The sequence below is a fragment of the Ranitomeya variabilis genome, chromosome 4 (assembly GCF_051348905.1).
Source record: "Ranitomeya variabilis isolate aRanVar5 chromosome 4, aRanVar5.hap1, whole genome shotgun sequence".
Lineage (NCBI taxonomy): Eukaryota > Metazoa > Chordata > Amphibia > Anura > Dendrobatidae > Ranitomeya > Ranitomeya variabilis.
In genome coordinates, this window is record NC_135235.1 from 390,134,995 (window position 1) to 390,159,560 (window position 24,566).

Here is a 24,566-nt window from a genome sequence, read left to right on the forward strand (position 1 = left end):
GGTGTGGATTGTAAAATGACATAATTTATGGGGGGTTTCTGTTGTTCTGACACCTCAGGGCCTATGCCAATGTGAAATGGCACCCTCAATCCATTTCAGCAAAATCGGAACTCCAATATGGCACTTCTTCCTTTCTGAGCTTTGCACTGTGCCTCAAAATTACTTTTCAGCAATTGCACAACAAATCTTATGGTCAATTTTGCTCTATTACCCTTGTGAAAATGAAAATTTAGGGCAAAATCAACATTTTTGCCACATTTTTTTTTTCATTTTCACAGTTCAACATTATAAACTTCTGTGAAGCACCTGTATGTTCAAGGTGCTCATCACAATCTAGAAATATTCCTTGAGGCGTCTAGTTTCCAAAATGGGTCATTTGTGGAGGGTTCCACTGTATAGGCAAATCAGGGGATCTCCAAGTGCGTCATGGCATCCGCTAATGATTCCAGCAAATTTTGTGTTCAAGAAGTCAAATGGGCGCTCCTTCCCTTCTGAGCCCTGCTGTGCGCCTAAACAGTAGTTTACCTCCACATATGGGGCATCGGCATACTCAGGATAAATTGCACAACAAATTATATGCCCATTTTTTCTGTTATCCTTGTGCAAATGCAAAATTTGGGGCTAAAAGAACATTTTTTTGTGGGAAAACAGTGGGATTTTTTTATTTTCACGGCTCTATGTTATAAACGTCTGTGAAACACGCAGGGGTTCAAGGTGTTCAGCATATATCTATATACATTCATTTAGGGGTCTAGTTTCCAAAAATGGTGTCACTTATGGGGAGTTTCCACTATTTAGGCACATTAGGGGCTCTCCAAATGCAACATGGCATCCGCTTTTGATTCCAGCTATTTTTGCACTCAAAAACTCAAGAGGTGCTTCTTCCCTTCTGAGCCCTGTTGTGCAGCCAAATAGTAGTATTTCCCCACATATGGGATATCGGTGTACTCAGGAAACATAGCACAACGAATTTTGCTGTTCATTTTCTCCTGTTACCCCTGTGAAAGTAAAAAATTTGGTGCTAACGTAAAATTTTTGTGAAAAAAAAGTAACATGTTCATTTTTTTCCTTCCATATTCCATTAATTCCTGTGAAGCATCTGAAGGATCAATAAACTTTTTGAATGTGGTTTTGAAGACTTTGAGGGGTGCAGTTTTTAGAAAGGTTTCACTTTTGCATATTTTCTGACATACGGGCCCCCCAAAGTCACTTCAAATGTGATGTGGTCCCTAAAAAAATGGTTTTGTAAATTTTGTTGGAAAAATTAGAAATTGCTGATCTTTTTGATGTTTCAAAAATGATGCAAATGTAGACATGTGGGAAATGTTATTTATTAACTATTTTATGTGGTATAACTATCTGATTTAAGGGCATACAAATTTAAAATGTGAAAATTGTTACATTTACAATTTGTTGGTCAAATTTTTGATATTTTCATAAATATTTTCAAATCATATCAACCACATTTTACCACTAGCATGAAGTACAATATGTAATGAAAAAACAATCTCCGAATCACTGGAATCCATTGGAGCGTTCCAGAATTATTACCACATAAATTGACACTGGTCAGATTTCAACCATTTGCCTGGTTATTAAGGTCAAAGTTAGCTCTGTCACTAAGGGGTGAAGACTGTTTCGAATTTTGTTAACTTTGCATTTAGGAGTTAAATGAACAGCAAAATAAATCTTATGCAAATATCTACAGAGCCTTTACAAGTGTATTTTTTTTCTAACAGATGAAAGCACCAATAGCCTGGATGGACATCTCCTTTTTACTCCAGAATATACAGTAAAATACAATAGTGCATATGGGGAACACTCTACCACAAATTTATCATCAAGCCTTCACAGCAAAGATCTGTCTAGTGATCCTTTACAATTCCAGAAACCATCATCTGATTGGTCACAAAGTGATCACCACTGTACAGGTCACAGAGGAGGTAAACTATTTACTTGTTCTGAATGTGGGAAACATTTTAAGACCATAATAAATTTTTCTGCACACAAGAGAATTCACAGAAATGAGAAGCCGTTTTCATGCTCAGAATGTGTGAAATGTTTTAACCATAAATCGGATCTTGTTAGACATCAAAGAACTCACACAGGGGTGAAGCCATTTTTATGTTCAGAATGTGGAAAATGTTTTACAGTGAAATCGCATCTTGTTGACCATCAGAAAATTCACACAGGTGAGAAGCCATATTCTTGTACAGAATGTGGGAAATGTTTTACCAGGAAATCACATGTTGTTAGACATCAGAGAACTCACACAGGGGAAAAACCATTTTCATGTCCAGAATGTGGAAAAGGTTTTAGTATAAAATCACATCTTGTTGGACATCAGAGAACTCACACAGGAGAGAAGCCATTTCCATGCTCAGATTGTGGGAAATGTTTTACTTTAAAAGCACAGCTAGTTGGACATCAGAGAACTCACACGGAGGAGAGTCCATATTCATGTCAAGATTGTGAGAAATGTTTCACTCGTAAATCAGCTCTTGTGAAACATAGAAAACGTCATAGTTCTGATGTTATATGTAGGTTCAGATTATAGATTAATACAAAGTGAAATAGATAGTCTAAAAATGAACTACGTAATTTCTTCCTTAGGGTGTGTTCCTACTGAGAGAGTTTTTTTTTTGCTTAGTTTTTGAAGCAGAAACTCTTTAAAAACCATGAAGATGTCGAAAACCAAGCTTCTTGGTTGGAGAGTTTCTGCCATAGCCATACCTCCCAACTTTTTAAAATGGCCCCCACAGTATATTCCTTTCCACATGGTATGAGGCCCTCATTGTGTACACACACAGCTCCACTTCATCAATACACACCCATACACGCACAGCTCTGCTATATCAATGCAAACACATACACTCTCACACATCTCTTCTGCATCAACGCAAACAGATACACAGCTCTGCTACAACAGTACAAATATCACTCTACTACATCAACATTCATACCACACACAGCTCTGCTACATCAATACTCCCACAGTTCTGCTACATCAGTATACACACAGTACTTCTACATTGATGCACATACAACACTACTACATCAAACTACGCACACCCAGCTACCTCAATACACAGATACACCACTCTTCTATCTATCTATCTAGCTATCTATCTATCTATCTATCCTCCAGCTCTGGCCAAAAAAAAATTAAGAGACCACCACACATCAAATCCCTTTCACATGGGCAGCCCAATCTCCAGAGCTGAACCCCATTGAAAACTTCTGGAATGTAATCAAGAGGATGATGGATAGTCACAAGCCATCAAACAAAGAAGAACTGCTTACATTTTTGCTCCAGAAGCAGTGTGAAAGACTGCTGGAAAGCATGCCAAGATGCATGTGATTTAAAAACCATGGTTATTCCACAAAATATTGATTTCTGAACTCTTCCTGAGTTAAAACATTAGTATTGTTGTTTCTAAATGATCATTATTTGAGGTCTGAAAGCACTGGTTTTTTTTTTCTATTTTGACCATTTTTCTTTGTCAGAAAAAAATACAGAATTTATTGCTTGGAGATTCGGAGACATGTTGTCAGCAGTTTATAGACTAAAAGAACAACTTACATTTTACTCAAAAATATATCTATAAAGAGAAAAATCAGACAAACTAAACATTTTGGAGTGGTCTCTTAATTTTTGCCAGAGCTGTGTGTATATATATATATATATATATATATATATATATATATATATATATATATATATATATATATATATATATATATATACATATATATATATTTTAATACAGTACAGACCAAAAGTTTGGACACACCTCATTTAAAGATTTTTCTGTATTTTCATGACTCTGAAAATTGTACATTCACACTGAAGGCATCAAAACTATGAATTAACACATGTGGAATTATATACTTAACAAAAAAAGTGGGAAACATATCACTTCTCCCCTATGCCTCAAAACTACTGGAACAACACGTCCATTTTGAACTGTCCTACCATCTATCTTCCTGCTCCCTTTTCGACCGCTTACAATCAGGTTTCCGGTCACACCACTCCACTGAAACTGCCCTAACTAAGGTGACTTATTAACCGCCAAGAGCAAGCGACGCTACTCTATCCTCCTCCTCCTGGACCTGTCCTCTGCCTTTGACACAGTGGACCATTCCCTATTACTACAGACCCTCTCATCCCTTGGCATCACAGACTTGGTCCAATCCTGGATCTCGTCATACCTAACTGACCGAACATTCATCGTCTCCCATTCACACACCACCTCGCCCCCTATCTGTCGGAGTCCCGCAAGGTTCAGTTCCAGGGCCCCTGCTCTTCTCCATTTACACTTTTGGCCTGGGACAGCTCATAGAATCTCACGGTTTTCAGTATCATCTCTATGCTGATGACACACAGATCTACATCTCTGGACCAGATATCACCACCCTACTAACCAGAATCCCTCAATGTCTATCCGCTATTTCATCCTTCTTCTCCGCTAGATTTCTAAAACTTAACATGGACAAAACAGAATTCATTGTCTTTCCCCCAACGAACCTATCCATTACAGTAAACGGCTGCCCACTCTCCCCAGTCCCACAAGCTCGCTGTCTCGGGGTAATCCTTGACACTGATCTCTCCTTCAAACCGCATATCCAAGTCCTTTCCACTTCCTGCCGCCTTCAACTCAAAAATATTTCACGGATCCGTACATTCCTAAGCCAAGAATCTGCAAAAACGCTAGTCCATGCCCTGATCATCTCCCGCCTCGACTACTGTAATCTCCTGCTCTGTGGCCTCCCCTCTAACACTCTCGCACCCCTCCAAACTATTCTAAACTCCGCTGCCCGACTAATCCACCTGTCCCCCCGCTATTCCCCGGCCTCTCCTGTCTGTCAATCCCTTCACTGGCTCCCCATTACCCAGAGACTCCAGTACAAAAGCCTAACCATGACATACAAAGCCATCCACAGCCTGTCTCCTCCATACATCTGTGACCTCGTCTCTCGGTACTTTCCTGCACGCAACCTCCGATCCTCACAAGATCTACTTCTCTACTCCCCTCTTATCTCCTCTTCCCACAATCGAATGCAAGATTTCTCTTGTGCATCACCCCTACTCTGGAACTCTCTACCACAACATATCAGACTCTCACCTACCATCGAAACCTTCAAAAAGAACCTGAAGACCTACCTCTTCCAGCAAGCCTACAACCTGCAGTAACCACCAACCCGATCGACCAAACCACTGCACGACCAGCTCTATCCTCACCTACTGTATCCTCACCCACCCCTTGTAGATTGTGAGCCCTTGCGGGCAGGGTCCTCTCTCCTCCTGCACCAGTTGTGACTTGTATTGTTCAAGATTATTGTACCTGTTTTTATTATGTATACCCCTCCTCACATGTAAAGCGCCATGGAATAAATGGCGCTATAATAATAAATAATAATAATAAAAACAACTGAAATTATGTCTTATATTCTAGGTTCTTCAAAGTAGCCACCTTTTATTTTGATGACTGCTTTGCACACTCTTGGCATTCTCTTGATGAGCTTCAAGAGGTAGTCACCGGGAATGGTCTTCCAACAATCTTGAAGGAGTTCCCAGAGATGCTTAGCACTTGTTGGCCCTTTTGCCTTCACTCTGCGGTCCAGCTCTCCCCAAACCATCTCGATTGGGTTCAGGTCTGGTGACTGTGGAGGCCAGGTCATCTGGCGTAGCACGACATCACTCTCCTTCTTGGTCAAATAGCCCTTACACAGCCTGGAGGTGGGGTCATTGTCCTGTTGAAAAATAAATGATGGTCCAACTAAACTCAAACCGGATGGAATAGCATGCCGCTGCAAGATGCTGTGGTAGCCATGCTGGTTCAGTATGCCTTCAATTTTGAATAAATCCCCAACAGTGTCACCAGCAAAGCACCCCCACACCATCACATCTCCTCCTCCATGCTTCACGGTGGGAACCAGGCATGCAGAGTCCATCCGTTCACCTTTTCTATCGCTTGATGGTTTTTGCCACTGCACTTGGGGACACTTTCAAAGTTAGCTCTATTTTTTGGACTGACTGACCTTTATTTCTTAAAGTAATGATGGCCACTCATTTTTCTTTACTTAGCTGTTTTTTTCTTGCCATAATACAGATTCTAACAGTCTATTCAGTAGGACTATCAGCTGTGTATCCACCAGACTTCTGCACAACACAACTGATGGTCCCAACCCCATTTATAAGACAAGAAATCCCACTTATTAAATCTGACAGGGCACACCTGTGAATTGAAAACCATTCCCGGTGACTACCTCTTGAAGCTCATCAAGAGAATGCCAAGAGTGTGCAAAGCAGTCAACAAAGCAAAAGGTGGCTACTAGGGTTGAGCGAAACAGATCGGCCAATTTCAAAAGTCGCCGACTTTTGGGAAAGTCGGGTTTCGTGAAACCCGACCCGATCTCACTGTGGGATCGGGTCGGCCGTCGGCGATCTTCGCTCCAAAGTCGGGTTTCATTTTATGTCATTGAGACATATATATATATATATATATATATATATATATATATATATATATATATATATATATATATATATATATATATATTTATATTTACTTCAGCGCGATATATGTGAAAAGCCGGTAATTCAATTGCCGGCTTTTCATTTCTCCTGCCTAAACCCGACATGATATGAGACATGGTTTACATACAGTAAACCATGTCATATCCCCCCTTTTTTTGCATATTCCACACTACTAATGTTAGTAGTGTGTATGTGCAAAATTTCGGCGCTGTAGCTATTACATTTAAGGGTTAAATCGCGGAAAAATTTGGCGTGGGCTCCCGCGCAATTTTCTCCGCCAGAGTGGTAAAGCCAGTGACTGAGGGCAGATATTAATAGCCTAGAGAGGGTCCATGGTTATTGGCCCCCCCTGGCTACAAATATCTGCCCCCAGCCACCCCAGAAAAGGCACATCTGGAAGATGCGCCGATTCTGGCACTTGGCCTCTCTCTTCCCTCTCCCGTGTCACAGTGGGATATGGGGTAATGAAGGGTTAATGCCACCTTGCTATTGTAAGGTGACATTAAGCCAGATTAATAATGGAGAGGCGTCAATTATGACACCTTAACCATTATTAATCCAATTGTATGAAAGGGTTAAAAAAACACACACACACACACACATTATTAAAAAGTATTTTAATGAAATAAACACACCGGTTGTTTTAATATTGTATTGCTCTCTCAATCCACCTGAAGACCCTCGCTTTGCAAAATAATAAACCAACAATATACATACCTTCAGATGATCTGTCACGTCCCACGAGGTAAATCCATCTGAAGGGGTTAAAATATTTTACAGGCAGGAGCTCTGCTAATGCAGCTGTGCTCGTGCCTGTAAACCCCGGGGAACAAAGGAAATGTAGGTCAATGACCTATAGTTACCTTCAGTCGCGGTGATGCGCCCTCTGCTGGATGTCCTCATGAACTGCAGCCTGGGAACTTTTTCCCACTCTCGACGTCATATGAGGACATCCAGCAGAGGGCGCATCACCGCGACTGAAGGTAACTATAGGTCATTGACCTACATTTCCTTCATTCCCCGGGGTTTACAGGCACGAGCACAGCTGCATTAGCAGAGCTCCTGCCTGTAAAATATTTTAACCCTTTCAGATGGATTTACATCGTGGGACGTTACAGATCTACGAATGGTATGTATATTGTTGGTTTATTATGTTTCCTTTGTTACAGAGCGAGGGTCTTCAGGTGGATTGAGAGAACAATAAAATATTACAACAACCTGTGTGTTTATTTCATTAAAATACTTTGCAATATTGTGTGTGTGTTTTTTTTAACCATTTCATACAATTGGATTAATAATGGATAGGTGACATAATTGACGCCTCTCCATTATTAATCTGGCTTAATCTCACCTTACAATAGCAAGGTGGCATTAACCCTTCATTACCCCATATCCCACCGCTACACGGGAGTGGGAAGAGAGTGGCCAAGTGCCAGAATAGGCGCATCTTCCAGATGTGCCTTTTCTGGGGTGGCTGGGGGCAGATGTTTGTAGCCAGGGGGGCCAATAACCATGGACCCTCTCTAGGCTATTAATATCTGCTCTCAGTCACTGGCTTTACCACTCTGGCGAAGAAAATTGCGTGGGAGCCCACGCCAATTTTTTCCGCGATTTAACCCTTAAATTTAATTGCTACAGCGCCGAAATTTTGCACATACACACTACTAACATTAGTAGTGTGGAATATGCAAAAAAAAGGGGGATATGACATGGTTTACTGTATGTAAACCATGTCTCATATCATGTCGGGTTTAGGCAGGAGAAATGAAAAGCCAGCAATTGAATTACCGGCTTTTCACATATATCGCTCTGAAGTAAATATAAAACTATATAGATTTTCCATTACCTTGCATTGGGTTTCGTGTTTTGGCCGATCCCCGACCCCGACTTTTCAAGAAGATCGGCCGATTTCACTCGACTCGACTTTTGAGAAAGTCGGGTTTCGTGAAACCCGACTCGACCTCAAAAAAGGAAAAGTCGCTCAACCCTAGTGGCTACTTTAAAGAACCTAGAATATAAGACATCATTTCGGTTGTTTCACACTTTTTTTTAAGTATATAATTCCACATGTGTTAATTCATAGTTTTGATGTCTTCAGTGTGAATGTACAATTTTCATAGTCGTGAAAATACAGAAAAATCTTTAAATGAGGTGTGTCCAAACTTTTGGTCTGTACTGTGTGTGTGTATATATATATATATATATATATATATATATATATATATCTATAATATAACGCTGGGAGCGTCACTCTGTCCGAAGCCTCTATAGACTGCGCAAGCGCAAGCGCCGGCGCAGTCTGGACCGCACAGAGCGACGCTCCCAGGAGATCGCGGTATGCGTAAGCGCTGAACGCACACCGCGATCTCCACCGGACAAGCAGGGACGAGCCAGGAGGCGGAGGGTGAGTATACTTACCTGACCCGTTCCACCGACGTGCTTCCGGGCCGTGACTGTCCCCCTGCTCCCGGAATCGGCGCCTGCGCAGTCCGCGTTTTCCGGCGCCATTTTCTTGAAGACACATTGCAGTGTCTTCAAGAAAATGGCGCCGGAAAGCGCGGACTGCGCAGGCGCCGACTCCGGGAGCAGGACCAAGAAAATGGCCGCACCCAGCACAGCCACGCACAGCCGCCCACAGCAACGCACAGCCGCCGCACCCAGCACAGCCGACCATAGCCGCCCACAGCCACGCACAGCCGCCGCACCCAGCACAGCTGCCCACAGCCACGCACAGCCACCCATAGCCACGCACAGCCGCCGCACCCAGCACAGCCGACCACAGCCACGCACAGCCGCCGCACCCAGCACAGCCGCCCATAGCCACGCACAGCCGCCGCACCCAGCACAGCCGCCCACAGCCACGCACAGCCGCCCACAGCCACGCACAGCCGCACCCAGCACAGCCACGCACAGCCGCCGCACCCAGCACAGCCGCCCACAGCCACGTACAGCCACCCATAGCCACGCACAGCCGCCGCACCCAGCACAGCCGACCACAGCCGCCGCACCCAGCACAGCCGCCCACAGCCACGTACAGCCACCCATAGCCACGCACAGCCGCCGCACCCAGCACAGCCGCCGCACCCAGCACAGCCGCCGCACCCAGCACAGCCGCCGCACCCAGCACAGCCGCCGCACCCAGCACATCCGCCGCACCCAGCACAGCCATGCACAGCCGCCACAGCCACGCACAGCCGCCTACAGCCACGCACAGCCTCCCACAGCCACGCACAGCCGCCCACAGCCACGGACAGCCGCCGCACCCAGCACAGCCGCCGCACCCAGCACAGCCGCCCACAGCCACGCACAGCCGCCCACAGCCACGCACAGCCGCCGCACCCAGCACAGCCACGCACAGCCGCCCACAGCCGCCGCACCCAGCACAGCCGCCCACAGCCACGCACAACCGCTGCACCCAGCACAGCCACCCACAGCCGCCGCACCCAGCACAGCCACGCACAGCCGCCACAGCCATGCACAGCCTCCGCACCCAGCACAGCCACGCACAGCCGCCTACAGCCACGGACAGCCGCCGCACCCAGCACAGCCACCGCACCCAGCACAGCCGCCGCACCCAGCACAGCCGCCCACAGCCACGCACAGCCGACGCACCCAGCACAGCCACGCACAGCCGCTGCACCCAGCACAGCCGCTGCACCCAGCACAGCCGCTGCACCCAGCACAGCCACCGCACCCAGCACAGCCGTCCACAGCTGCCGCACCCAGCACAGCCGCCCGCACCCAGCACAGCCACGTCACATACAGCCGCCCGCACTCAGCACAGCCACATACAGCCGCCCGCACTCAGCACAGCCGCCCGCACTGATGGGGGCGCAGGATGGAGCAGCACGTGATAGGATGGGGGCGCAGGATGGGAGCACATGACAGGATGGGGATGAGGATGGAGCAGCACATGACACGGTGGAGCAGCACATGACAGGATGGGGGCGCAGGATGGAGCAGCACATGACACGGTGGAGCAGCACATGACAGGATGGGGATGCAGGATGGAGCAGCACATGACACGGTGGAGCAGCACATGACAGGATGGGGGCGCAGGATGGAGCAGCACATGACACGGTGGAGCAGCACATGACAGGATGGGGGCGCAGGATGGAGCAGCATATGACAGGATAGGAGCAGCACATACCAGGATGGAGACCATATTCCAATATAAATGCTCGCCACCCGGGCGTAGAACGGGTTCAATAGCTAGTATATATATATATATATATATATATATATAAACACACACACACACACTGCTTGTGTCCTGCTCCTTTTCTCTTTGCTTCACTGCCAATTGCATGACCAAAAGATTCTGGCAGTGGTGGAGAAATAACCTCTGTGAGCACAGAATGACTTTTCAAACTAAGTCCAGGTGCTTGGTGCATCATTGCGGGGCCAATCATTTATACACACGTTCCCACCTGCTTGTTTTCCATCTATCTCAACCGTTCTCTATGAAGCCAGAGCTGTCAATCAAAGAGAAGGGTGGAGATAGAGGGAAAACAAGCGGGTAGGAAAGTGTAGTTAAATGATTGGCCACGCCATAGTGCTCTGAGCGGCGGTACTGTTTGAACCGTTATTGTATGCTGATAGAGTTTACGTAGAGTTCATTTATCCCACAACCAGCAGTTTAGTCCAAAACAATAGGTCCGTCCGCGCTCTCTTTCTCCTTTTTCCTCTCTCTTTCTCTGTCTCTCTTTCTCAGTCTCTCTCTTTTAGGTCTAGAAATATTTGTGCAGTGACCGAATCTTGTTGATATGGGCTCTGCATGCCACTATTTTTTTTTTATTTAAAATGAGACAATGAGATGCAATTAAAGTGTAGACTTTCAGGTTTAATTAAAGAAGATGCACAAAAATATCCTGTGAAACGTTTAGTATTTGCCACGATTTTTTTCAAAGCCTACTCACTTCAGGGGCTCAACAGTCATTGGAAAAATGAACTTAACCATAAATAAAATGTATATTTTTAATAATTTGTCGAGAATTTTTTGCTGGCAATGACTGCCTGAAGTCTGGAAGCCATGGACTTCACCAAACGCTGGGCTCTTCCTTTGTGATGATGCTTTGCCAGGCGCTAAATGCAGTTTAGTTCAGTTGTTGCTTGTTTGTGGGTCTTCTGCTTTAAGTTTTGTATTAAGCATGTGAAATGCATGCTCGATGAGGTTGAGAGTGACGTGGTTATTGACTCGGCCATTGCAGAATATTCCACTTCTTTGCCTTAAAAAAACCCTCCTGGTTGTTTTAGCAGTATGTTTTGGATCTTTGTCCATCTGTACTGTGAAGCACCGTTAACCTTAGAGCATTTGATTGGATCTGAGCAAACTATAGCCCCTTACACTTCAGAATTCATGTGACTGCTTCTGTCTTCAGTCTCATCATCAGTAAACACTACTGACCCAGTGACATTGGAAGCCATGCTTGCCCATGCCGTCAACACTGCATCGACCATCGTTGCCAAGATTTGAATCTGAGCATGCACCACCTCCCGGCCTGGCGGCCATGCTCCCGGAGGCCATGTTCCCTCAGGCCACCGCAACATGGCAGCAACGGATGTGCGGGAGCCTCCGGGCTTTGATGAAATGCCGGCAGAGCCCCCAACGAAGCACAGGGAGCCGCTGCCACTGCCCGGAGAACAGCCCCTGCCCCAGAGCACAGCCCCCCTGCCCCAGCACAGCCCCCCTGCCCAAGCAGAGCCCCCCTGCCCCAGCACAGAGCCCCTGCCCCAGGAGAGAGCAGCCACCACACCAGCTTGGGATGGGATTTCCCGAAGGCCACCGCACCAGCCTGGACCACCGAATGACCCCTGTGACCACTCCTCCACCTGTGCCGATCCCTTCCCTGGTAAGCTGAATTCAGACTGCAAGACGGACCCCCATTTGACACATTATTTTTTTTTTATTATTATTCTGAAAATTTGGGGTGCGTCTTATGGTCCTGTGCATCTTATAGTCCGAAAAATACGGTGTTTTGGAGTTCTATACGATAGCGACACTAAATCTATTGCATTATATCTTTATGGATATGAGTAAAGAAAGAAAGAAATTAAGGAAAGGTATAGAAAAAAGAAAAAGTGAGGATAAGTGCTTTGAAAGTATTTGACATGCAAATGAGCACCGCCCACTACTAACACCAGAAAAGGTATAAATAGGTTGCATGTTTGTTTTTTTTAAGTATTCACCTAATGAAGGCTGGTTAGTCTAAACACGTTGTGTTTTAACTTTGGATTTTAATACAGTATTGAAGAATCCTGGAAGCAAAAAGTGGAAGCCCCTATTTCTTGTTTTTCTCCGACAAACACATGATGGCACCTTTTGAAGGACCCCCATCATACCAAGTTGGCAGCAGACTGCTATCAAGGATCAATGGCAGAATGTACCAAACTGTTAATTTGGCCACTCTAATATTTCTGTCATCTCTCTCTGAGGGATTTCTTCTTTTTCTCAGCCTAATGATGGTCTTTTTATTTTCCATTGAGAGTTCCTTTGACCTCATGTTATGGATTCGCAGCAACAGCTTCCAAATGCAAATGCCCCACCTTGAATCAGCTCCAGACCTGCTTAATTGATGATGTATTAATGAGGGAGTAGCCAATGCAGCCCATTAGATATTTTTTGAGATAATTGGCAAATTACTTTATGTGCATTTGAAAAGAGACAACTACATATTAAAGATATTTCATTCCCAAACCCTTACTTCAATTAGGATGTGAATCTTCTCAAATTAAAGCTGAAAGTCTGCACTTTAAGCCCATACTGATTATATAACTGTATCTTTTCTCTGTTTTGGTAAACAGCTAAAATGACAATACTTGCGCCACTGTCCAAATATTTTTGGACCTAACTGTACATATATTTTATATACAGTACATATACATATAAATATATATAAAATATATATTTTCTTTTTATATATTTATAAAATAAAGTTATTTGAAATGCAATGCCATCAATTTCTTTACATCTTATATCTGTTGCTTCATTCCTGAGTAATTAGCGTTTTCAGTCATATCCAAATAAGAAATTCAGTGCTTCGGGCATGACAGATTACTTAACAAGCCTTTGCTTCCCGAGGTTGTTTCCCCACCCATCACCAGCCTCTTTACCTTGATTGATAGCTCACTGATATCCTTGCCTGCTGCCTTACCTCAGACAGTGAGCCATCAATCAAGCTAAAGAGGCTGGTGTTGGGCGTGGAAACAACCGGAGGAGGCAAAGGTTTGTTAAGTGATTGCTAATGTCCAGACCACATAATGCCTCCTTTGCTTGTGAATAGAAATTCTAATTACCAAGGAATATAGCATCACATTGAAGATGTAGAGGACTTAATGGATTTACAGTGGGTACGGAAAGTATTCAGAACCCTTTACATTTTTCACTCTTTGTTTCATTGCAGCCATTTGGTGAATTAAAAAAAAACTTCATTTTTTCGCATTAATGTACACTCTGCACCCCATCTTGACTGAAAAAAAAAAAAACAGAAATGTAGAAATTTTTGCAAACTTAATAAAAAAAAACTGAAATATCACATGGTCATAAGTAATCAGACCCTTTGCTCAGACACTCCTATTTAAATCACATGCTGTCCATTTCCTTGTGATCCTACTTGAGATTGTTCTACTCCTTCATTGAAGTCCAGCTGTGTTTAATTAAACTGATAGGACTTGATGTGGAAAGGCACACACCTGTCTATATAAGACCTCACAGCTCATAGTGCATGTCAGACCAAATAAGAATCATGGGGTCAGAGAAACTGGCCAAGGTTACAACAGAATTTCTGCAGCATTCAAGGTCCCTAAGAGCACAGTGGCCTCCATAATCCTTAAATGGAAGAAGTTTGGGACCACCAGAAGTCTTCCTAGACCTGGCTATCCAGCCAAACTGAGCAGTCATGGGAGAAGAGCCTTGGTGAGAGAATTAAAGAAGAACCCCAAGATCACTGTGCCTGAACTCCAGAGATGCAGTAAGGAGATGGGAGAAAGTTCCACAAAATCAACTATCACTGCAACCCTCCACCAGTCGAGCCTTTATGGCAGAGTGGTACAACGGAAGCCTCTCCTCAGTGCAACACATATGAAAACCTGCATAGAGTTTGCTAAAAAACATTTGAAGGACTCCCAGACTATGAGAAATATGATTCTCTGGTCTGATGAGACGAAGATAGACCTTTTTGGTTATAATTCTAAGCTTTATGTATGGAGAAAACCAGGCACTGCTCATCACCTGCCCAATACAATCCCAACAGTGAAACATGGTAAGGCAGCATCATGCTATGGGGGTGTTTTTCAGGACGACTGGTTGTCATTGAAGGAAACATGAATGCGACTAAGTACAGAGATATCCTGAAAACCTCTTCCAGAGTGCTATGGACCTTAGACTTGGCCGAAGGTTCACCTTCCAACAATACAATGACCCTAAGCACACAGCTAAAATAAAGGAGTGGCTTCAGAACGACTCTGTGACCATTCTTGACTGGCACAGCCAGAGCCCTGACCTAAACCCAATTGAGCATCTCGGGAGGGACCTGAAAATGGCTGTCCACCAATGTTCACCATCCAACCTGATGGAACTGGAGAGGATCGGCAAGGAAGAATGGCAGAGGATCCCCAAATCCAGGTGTGAAAAACTTGTTGCGTCATTCCCAAGAAGACTCATGGCTGTACTAGCTCAAAAGGGTTCTTCTACTCCACACTGAGCAAAGGGTCTGAATACTTATGACCGTGTGATATTTCAGTTTTTCTTTTTTAACAAATTTGCAAAAATTACTACATTTCTGGGTTTTTTTCAGTCAATATGGGGTGCAGAGTGTACATTAATGGGAAAAAAGGAACTTTTTAGAATTTACCAAATGGCTGCAATGAAACAAAGAGTGAAAAATGTAAAGGGGTCTGAATACTTTCTATACCCACTGTACATTTCCTGCATACCCTTATACGAGGTCTGGCAAGGGAGGAGAGTGTTGATCTTATTGACAGATTCCCTATAAAACAGACAGCTATTAGCAATTTTTCTGGATGTTAAGGCCTGGCTAAACTGTAACTTTTTGTATTACTACAAATTGATTTTCTATATTAACCCCTTCCCGACCTTTGACGCATACGCTGCGTCATGAAAGTCTGTGCCAATCCGACCTATGACGCAGCGTATGCGTCATGGAATGATCGCGTCCCTGCAGATCGGGTGAAAGGGTTAACTCCAATCTCACCCGATCTGCAGAGACCGGGGGAGTGGTGCTTCAGCCCAGGGGGGGTGGCTTCACCCCCCCCCCGTGGCTACGATCGCTCTGATTAGCTGTTGAAAGTGAAACTGCCAATCAGAGCGATTTGTAATATTTCACCTAAAAAACTGGTGAAATATTACAATCCAGCCATGGCCGATGCTGCAATATCATCGGCCATGGCTGGAAATACTGAAGTGACCCCCCCACACCCACCGATCGCCCCCCCAGTCCTCCGTTATGGGGTCCGGTCCCCTCCGTCCGCCTGCCGGCTCCCCCGTCCTCCTGTCCGCTCCCTCCTTGTTTGGATTCACCCCCCCTGTGCTCCGATCCACCCCCCCACCACCCCTTCATACTTACCGATCCTCCCGGTGTCCGTACGTCTCCTCGCTGGGCGCCGCCATCTTCCAAAATGGCGGGCGCATGCTCAGTGCGCCCGCCGAATCTGCCAGCCGGCAGATTCCTTACAAGTACATTTTGATCGCTGTGGTAGGTTCTATCACAGCGATCAAAATAAAAAAAATAATAAATAAACCCCCCCCTTTATCACCCCCATAGGTAGGGACAATAATAAAATAAAGAAATTTTATTTATTTTTTTTTTTTTTTCGTTTTCCACTAGGGTTAGGGTTAGAACTAGGGGTAGGGTTAGGGTTACGGGTAGGGTTAGGGGTAGGGTTAGGGTTATGGCATGTGCACACAGTGCGGATTTGGCTGCGGATCCGCAGCGGATTGCCGCGGATCCGCAGCGGATTGGCCGCGGATCCGCAGCGGATTGGCCGCGGATCCGCAGCGGATTGGCCGCTGCGAATTCGTAGCAGTTTTCCATCAGGTTTACAGTACCATGTACACCTATGGAAAACCAAATCCACTGTGCCCATGGTGCGGAAAATTCCGTGCAGAAACGCTGCGTTGTATTTTCCGCAGCATGTCAATTCTTTGTGCGGATTCCGCAGTGTTTTACACCTGTTCCTCAATAGGAATCCGCAGGTGAAATCCGCACAAAAAAACACTGGAAATCTGCTGTAAATCTGCAGGTAAACGCAGTGCCTTTTACCTGCAGATTTTTCAAAAATCGTGCGGAAAAATCTCACACGAATCCGCAACGTGGGCACATAGCCTTAGAGTTAGGGTTGGAAATAGGGCTAGGGTTGGAAATAGGGTTAAGATTAGGCTTGTGGTTAGGGTTACGGATAGGGTTAGGGGTGTGTTGGGGTTACAGTTGTGGTTAGGGTTGGGATTAGGGTTAGGGTTGGGATTAGGGTTAGGGTTGGAATTAGGGTTACGGGTGTGTTGCGGTTAGGGTTGTGGTTAGGGGTGTGTTGGGGATAGGGTTGTGATTAGGGTTATGGCTACAGTTGGGATTAGGATTAGGGGTGTGTTGGGGTTAGTGTTGACGTTAGAATTGAGGGGTTTCCACTGTTTAGGCACATCAGGGGTCTCCAAACGCAACATGGCGCCACCATTGATTCCAGACAATCTTGCGTTCAAAAAGTCAAATGGTGCTCCCTCCCTTCCAAGCCCCAACGTGCGCCCAAACAGTGGTTTACCCCCACATTTGGGGTACCAGCGTACTCAGGACAAACTGGGCAACAACTTTTTGGGGTCCAATTTCTCCTGTTACCCTTGCAAAAATAAAAAATTACTTGCTAAAACATAATTTTTGAGGAAAGAACAATTATTTTTTATTTTCACGGCTCTGCGTTATAAACTTCTGTGAAGCACTTGGGGGTTGAAAGTGCTCATCACACATCTAGATAAGTTCCTTGGGGGGTCTAGTTTCCAAAATGGGGTCACTTGTGGGGTGTTTCTACTGTTTAGGCACATCAGGGGCTCTGCAAATGCAATGTGACGCCCATAGACCATTCCATCAAAGTCTGCATTTCAAATGCCACTACTTCCCTTCCGAGCCCCAGCATATGCCCAAACAGTGGTCTACCCCCACATATGGGGTATCAGCATACTCACAACAAACTGGGCAACAAATATTGGGGTCCAATTTCTCCTGTTACCCTTGTGAAAATAAAAAATTGCTTGCTAAAACATCTTTTTTGAGGAAAGAAAAATGATTTTTTATTTTCACGGCTCTGCGTTGTAAACTTCTGTGAAGCACTTGGGGGTTGAACGTGCTCACCACACATCTAGATAAGTTCCTTGGGGGGTCTAGTTTCCAAAATGGGGTCAATTGTGGGGGGTTTCTGCTGTTTAGGCATATCAGGGGCTCTGCACACGTAACATGATGCCCGCCATTCCATCAAAGTCTGCATTCCAAAACGTCACTACTTCCATTCTGAGCCCCGGCATATGCCCAAACAGTGGTTTAACCCCACATATGGGGTATCAGCGTACTCAGGAGAAACTGGACAACAACTTTTGGGGTCCAATTTCTCCTGTTACTCTTGCAAAAATAAAAAATTCTGGGCTAAAAAATATTTTTGAGGAAAGGAAACACATTTATTATTTTCACGACTCTGCGTTATAAACTTCTGTGAAGCACTTGGGGGTTCAAAGTGCTCACCACACATCTAGATAAGTTCTCTTGGGGGTCTAGTTTCCAAAGTGGAGTCACTTGTGGGGAGTTCCTACTGTTAAGGCACATCAGGGGCTCTGCAAACGCAACCTGACGCCCGCAGAGCATTCCATCAAAGTCTGCATTTCAAAACGTCACTACTTCCCTTCCGAACCCCGACGTGTGCCAAAACAGGGGTTTACCCCCACATATGGGGTATCAGCATACTCAGGAGAAACTGGACAACAACTTTTGGGGACCAATTTCTCCTGTTACCCTTGGGAATATAAAAAATTGTGGGCTAAAAAATCATTTTTGAGAAAAGAAAAATTATTTTTTATTTTCATGGCTCTGCGTTATAAACTTCTGTGAAGCACTTGGGGTTTCAAAGTGCTCACCACACATCTAGATTAGTTCCTTGGGAGGTCTAGTTTCCAAAATGGGGTCACTTGTGCGGGAGCTCTAATGTTTAGGCACACAGGGGCTCTCCAAACGCGACATGGTGTCCGCTAATGATTGGAGCTAATTTTCCATTCAAAAAGCCAAATGGCGTGCCTTCCCTTCCGAGCCCTGCCGTGCGCCCAAACAGTGGTTTACCCCCACATATGGGGTATCATCGTACTCAGGACAAACTGGACAACAACATTTGGGGTCCAATTTCTCCTATTACCCTTGGAAAAATAAAAAATTCTGGGCTAAAAATCATTTTTGAGGAAAGAAAAATTATTTTTTATTTTCACGGCTCTGCGTTATAAACTTTTGTGAAGCACCTGGGGGTTATAAGTGCTCACTATGCATCTAGATAAGTTCCTTGGGGGGTCTAGTTTCCAAAATGGGGTCACTTGTAGGGGAGCTCCAATGTTTAGGCACACAGGGGCTCTCCAAACGCGACATGGTGTCCGCTAACGATTGGAGCTAATTTTCCATTCAAAAAGTCAAATGGCACGCCTCCCCTTCCGAGCCTTGCCGTGCACCCAAACAGTGGTTTACCCCCACATATGAGGTATCGGCGTACTCAGGAGAAATTGCCCAACAAATTTTAGGATCCATTTTATCCTGTTGCCCATGTGAAAATGAAAGAATTGAGGCTAAAAGAAATTTTGTGTGAAAAAAAAGTACTTTTTCATTTTTGCGGATCAATTTGTGAAGTACCTGGGGGTTTAAAGTGCTCACTATGCCTCTAGATAAGTTCCTTGGGGGTCTAGTTTCCAAAATGGGGTCACTTGTGGAGGAGCTCCAATGTTTAGGCACACGGGGGCTTTCCAAACGTGACATGGTGTCCGCTAACGATGGAGATAATTTTTCATTCAAAAAGTCAAATGGCGCTCCTTCCCTTCCGAGCCCTGCCGTGCGCCCAAACAGTGGTTTACCCCCACATATGAGGTATCAGCGTACTCAGGACAAATTGTACAACAACGTCCATGGTCCAGTTTCTCCTTTTACCCTTGGGAAAATAAAAAAATTGTTGCTAAAAGATTCTTTTTGTGACTAAAAAGTTAAATGTTCATTTTTTACTTCCATGTTGCTTCTGCGAAACACCTGAAGGGTTAATAAACTTTTTGAATGTGGTTTTGAGCACCTTGAGGGGTGCAGTTTTTAGAATGGTGTCACTTTGGGGTATTTTCAGCCATATAGAACCCTCAAACTGACTTCAAATGTGAGGTGGTCCCTAAAAAAAATGGTTTTGTAAATTTTGTTGTAAAAATGAGAAATCACTGGTCAAATTTTAACCCTTATAACTTCCTAGCAAAAAAAAAATTTGTTTCCAAAATTGTGCTGATGTAAAGTAGACATGTGGGAAATGTTATTTATTAACTATTTTGTGTCACATAACTCTCTGGTTTAACAGAATAAAAATTCAAAATGTGAAAATTGCAAAATTTTCAAAATTTTCGCCAAATTTCCGTTTTTTTCACAAATAAACTCAGAAATTATCGACCTAAATGTACCAGTAACATGAAGCCCAATATGTCACAAAAAAACAATCTCAGAATCGCTAGGATCCGTTGAAGCGTTCCGGAGTTATTACCTCATAAAGGGACACTGGTCAGAATTGCAAAAAACGGCAAGGTCATTAAGGCCAAAATAGGCTGGGTCATGAAGGGGTTAAAGCACCACTCCAGCAATTTTTTTATTTTAGTGCTGTAGTGGTGCTACTAATCTAATTTCCTTGCACCTAGCCTTATATTTACTAGCAGACGTCTTTAGCTCTTCCCATAACCGCTTCGGTCCAGGCTGCCATCTTGTGACCGTGACTTCTCACTGACCGAAAATCAGAGGTAACTGTCTCAAGCTCTGAATATAAGTCTGAGAGCCTCATTCTAGCCTTGTTCTAGCTCTCATAGACTTATATTGAGTTGTGACCTCTAGTCCGCCAAGCAAACACTGGAGCAATCCAGTAGGTCACAACCTGCTGGACTCCGACCAGAGCAGCCCCTATAAAAGAAGACCGCAGCTTGTAAGTGTAATACTAGGTGCAATGAACTTGGATTGGTGGCACCGCTCCAGCAGGGAAATAAAATTAAACATTGGAGCAGTCCTTTAAATGGCAGCTTAAGTTCATCCATTTACATACAATCTAATGTATTAATTTGGACTGCAATTATTCCTAAATAATTTTGTAGTGCTACTGTTTCATTTTAACTGACAGTGTAGCACAGGCCATAGTATCACCATCATTTTTGGAACATGCAGTTTTAGCCTAATGTGCGTTACAGGAAGACATTTACTGAACCATTTCCCATAAAGGGTGATGATTATATAATACCAAATTATCATACATTTTATAAACTCGCTTTCTTTCAATTATTGAGGATCTTTCTTAAATTTTAAATGACCTAAACGCATTGTAGATATTGTTGTAAATATTATTGGAAATTGTTGTTTTCTATGGAATATCTACATTGATAAAACTAGATCTTTGCATGCAATCTGCTGACTTTCATGTGTATTGTGAAGCAATGAATCTGTCTTGCTTTGGGCTGTTATAGTATCTGAGTCAGCAGCACTTGTTCCTTCAATTATAGGCTGAAAATGCTGAAATAAAAAGTTTTCGTTCTCGGCTTGTCATTGTATTGTTATTTGAAAACTAAAGGCTTTTAGATGTAACAAGTTGCCAAAAGATCAGAAGCTCTAACCCAGGATAAAAAAGCAGTGGAGGCCCTGGAGCACAACTGAGCAGAATGTTGAACAAAAGATTCTCTAGATTTAGAACCAGGGACCTCGCAGGTCCTTAGTTAGCGGCTTTATCTTATAGTCCCACAAAATACCATTCACCTCAGTGAAGAATTGACTCTAGGATTCTTGCCTTCTAGGCAGTTGCATAAAGACATACCTGTGTAGCCAATAAGAAGAAAATAATAAATTACAAGCAAAAAAACACAGACATTAGACAGAGGTTAATTGCAGGCCAGTGTTATGGACAAACTTAGTCTAAAGTGTTTAAATCACAAAAAATAACGTGTGCGCATAAAAAAAAAGAACTAAAAGATGCTGGACCACTTTGGTAAAGGTACTTTAGTTCTAAGACTGCTGAGATAAAGCATTAATCCAGAGATTTTTTTTTTCTGAATTCCTGGAATGAAGTCACGTGAAACATGTGAAATTATGTTTCATCAAACAGTTTTAGTAAAAATCTGGCATGAAACTGTGCAAAATGTTGCAGTTTTTTTGCACAACTTGAATTGTCAGCCTTGATGAATCGGAGCCAAAGTTTCAGTCTCAGTAGAATACAATTTCAGATGAGAATTTCTCACCTGGATTCATGTAAAAATATACAATCTACTTATGTTTACCAGAAGAAAAGAAAATAATTGTTTATTTTTTTCATTTTTAACAGATGACTGCAACAAAAGCCCGGAGGGGTATCTTTTCTCTTCAGATTGTGAAGTAAAATATAACGAAACCACACAAGATTATTCTGAAGAATGCTCCGTTACTCCACATATACCCAGAGCCGGTCACAGTAGAGATCTATCTACTCACGCCAATAACCACAAGAAACCTTCATCTAATCAATCACAAAACGATCAACAAGTTTCAGGTGACAGAGAAGGCATTATATTTACTTGTCTCGAATGTGGGAAACATTTTAAAAAGAAATTAAGTTTTTATGCACACAGGAGAAGTCACAGAAATGGGAAGCCGTTTTCATGCTCAGAATGTGGAAAATGTTTTAATAATAAGTCAGATCTTACCAGACATCAGAGAATTCACACAGGGGTGAAGCCGTTTTCATGTTCGGAATGCGGAAAATGCTTTACTGTCAAATCACATCTCGTTGACCATCAAAAAATTCACACAGGGGAGAAGCCGTATTCATGTACAGAATGTGGTAACTGTTTTGCCAGGAAATCAAATCTTGTAAGACATCAGAGAACTCATATTGGGATGAAGCACTTTTCATGTTCAGAATGTGGGCAATGCTTTACTATGAAATCACATCTTATTGACCATCAGAGAACTCACGCAAAAGAGAAATCATTTTCATGTGATGAACGTGGAAATTTTTTTAATATAAAATCACATTTGGTTGGACATCAGAGAATTCACACAGAGAAGCCATTTTCATGTCCTGAATGTGGCAAATGTTTTACGCAAAAATTGGATGTTGTAAAGCATCAGAAAATTCACAGTGCTGAAGCTGTTTGTATGTTCAGATTTCAGGATAAACTTTAAATGTATGGTTCCAATTATATTAAATCCTTCATGTACACTAACTTACATGTACGCCACAGTCAGGGTGTGTGTAAGGAACGGTCTTAGGAGCTGAGCCAACCCCATACATTGCAGATGCCAGCTATAATTTGTGATACACAGTCTCTAGAAGCAGCATTTAAATAGTAAGACTCATCAGTGCCCATCATCCCCTCCACCGATGGGTCAACTTGTCAGTCTGGTGGCCGCTAAAGGCTGTAGACTGAGTTTCAAAGGAAATCGTGATTTATACTAAATACTGTAATTTTGCAGTACATAGTGTAAGCAAATTATTGCAAGTCAAAAAAATACCCTAAAGGAAATAAATAAAACATTTTTTTAAAGAAAAAAAGAAAAGTTATAAAAATGTAAATGTTTAAACTGCCCCCCTCACTCTGTTTTAAAGTAAAGAAATAAAAAAAGTAGTAATAACCATAATTGGTATCCCTGCATCCATGAAAATCCAGTCTATCAGAGTATAAAATAATTTAAAACATATTGAATGCCAAAATAAAAAAAATAATCAACCAGAGTTGCATTTTTTCAGTCACCGCAGTTCCCTCCAAAAAATGTAAAATTAAATGATCAGTATGTTTTGTACAACTCTAAATGGTGTCAATAACATTGTGAGCTTGGCATTCAGAAGACATGTCCCCACACAGCTTCATCTATAGGAACATAAAAAAGTTACGGGTTTCATAAAATGGCGGCTCAAATAAAAAAGCAATTTAATCTTACATTTAGAGCATTTTGCAGCAAAACATATGTGAAGAATTATTGTGTATGTACTTTACTGACCTATTACGGTACTCTTCTTTTAAAAAAAATGTTTTATTGGTATTACTCATTTAAGCAATTCCAAGATTGCTTTTCTTGACACATTGTACGTATTGTTACTATGAAATTTTGGTTGAAAATAAATTTAGCAAAAATTTGCTCTTTCCAACATTTGAACTTTTATACTTGTTATGTATTCATGCTACACAAAATTGTTAATAAGTAGCATTTATCATCGATTTGTTTTACTTTGGCATTTTTTTTAATCATACCTTTCTAGGAGCAATTTTTATAATAATTTTTAGCAGCAATTTTTCAAAGGTTAAAAAACATTTCTGAAAGTTTATATAATTTTTGAAGTGATATGGGAGTCTTTGTATCAAACAACCCATCTCCAAAAAACACCCCCTTTTAAGAACTGCACCCATTAGAGTACTAAGACATTTGTAACCCTTTTTCGCGTTTTACAGAACTTTAAATTGAAGTTAATAAAGTTAAAAAACTATAAATGAAATGGAGCAGCACTGGCAATATGAAAGACTGACTACACAGTCCTAGTGTAACTAATTACAGATATTCACTCTTAATCCTTCAAACCAATATTTATTTTAATGATTCTGCAAATTTTAGAAATGCCTTCTATGTGGCACTAAGTTTGTGCTTCACTCACATACAGACATCGGAAATGTAGGAACAACTATAGGGGACTTTTTTTTCAATTAGAGTTTGTTTCAGGCAACATTATACAGTGGGTACGGAAAGTATTCAGACCCCTTTACATTTTTCACTCTTTGTTTCATTGCAGCCATTTGGTAAATTCT

At 42.9% G+C, this 24,566-nt stretch overlaps 1 protein-coding gene across 2 annotated transcripts in view; it reads left to right on the forward strand.

The window, feature by feature from the left end:
* Window positions 1–23,977, forward strand: part of LOC143767163 (uncharacterized) — a 69,601-nt gene extending 45,624 nt beyond the window's left edge. Inside the window, exons 7-8 of one of the 2 annotated variants that reach the window (XM_077255226.1) lie at window positions 1,740–1,943; window positions 22,112–23,977. In XM_077255226.1, coding sequence (XP_077111341.1) covers window positions 1,740–1,943; window positions 22,112–22,950 — 1,043 coding nt within the window. In that variant the 3' untranslated portion in view covers window positions 22,951–23,977. The remainder of the gene's footprint in view (window positions 1–1,739; window positions 1,944–22,111) is intronic. The other variant, XM_077255227.1, reaches the window with a different exon arrangement.
* Window positions 23,978–24,566: the final 589 nt, after the last annotated feature.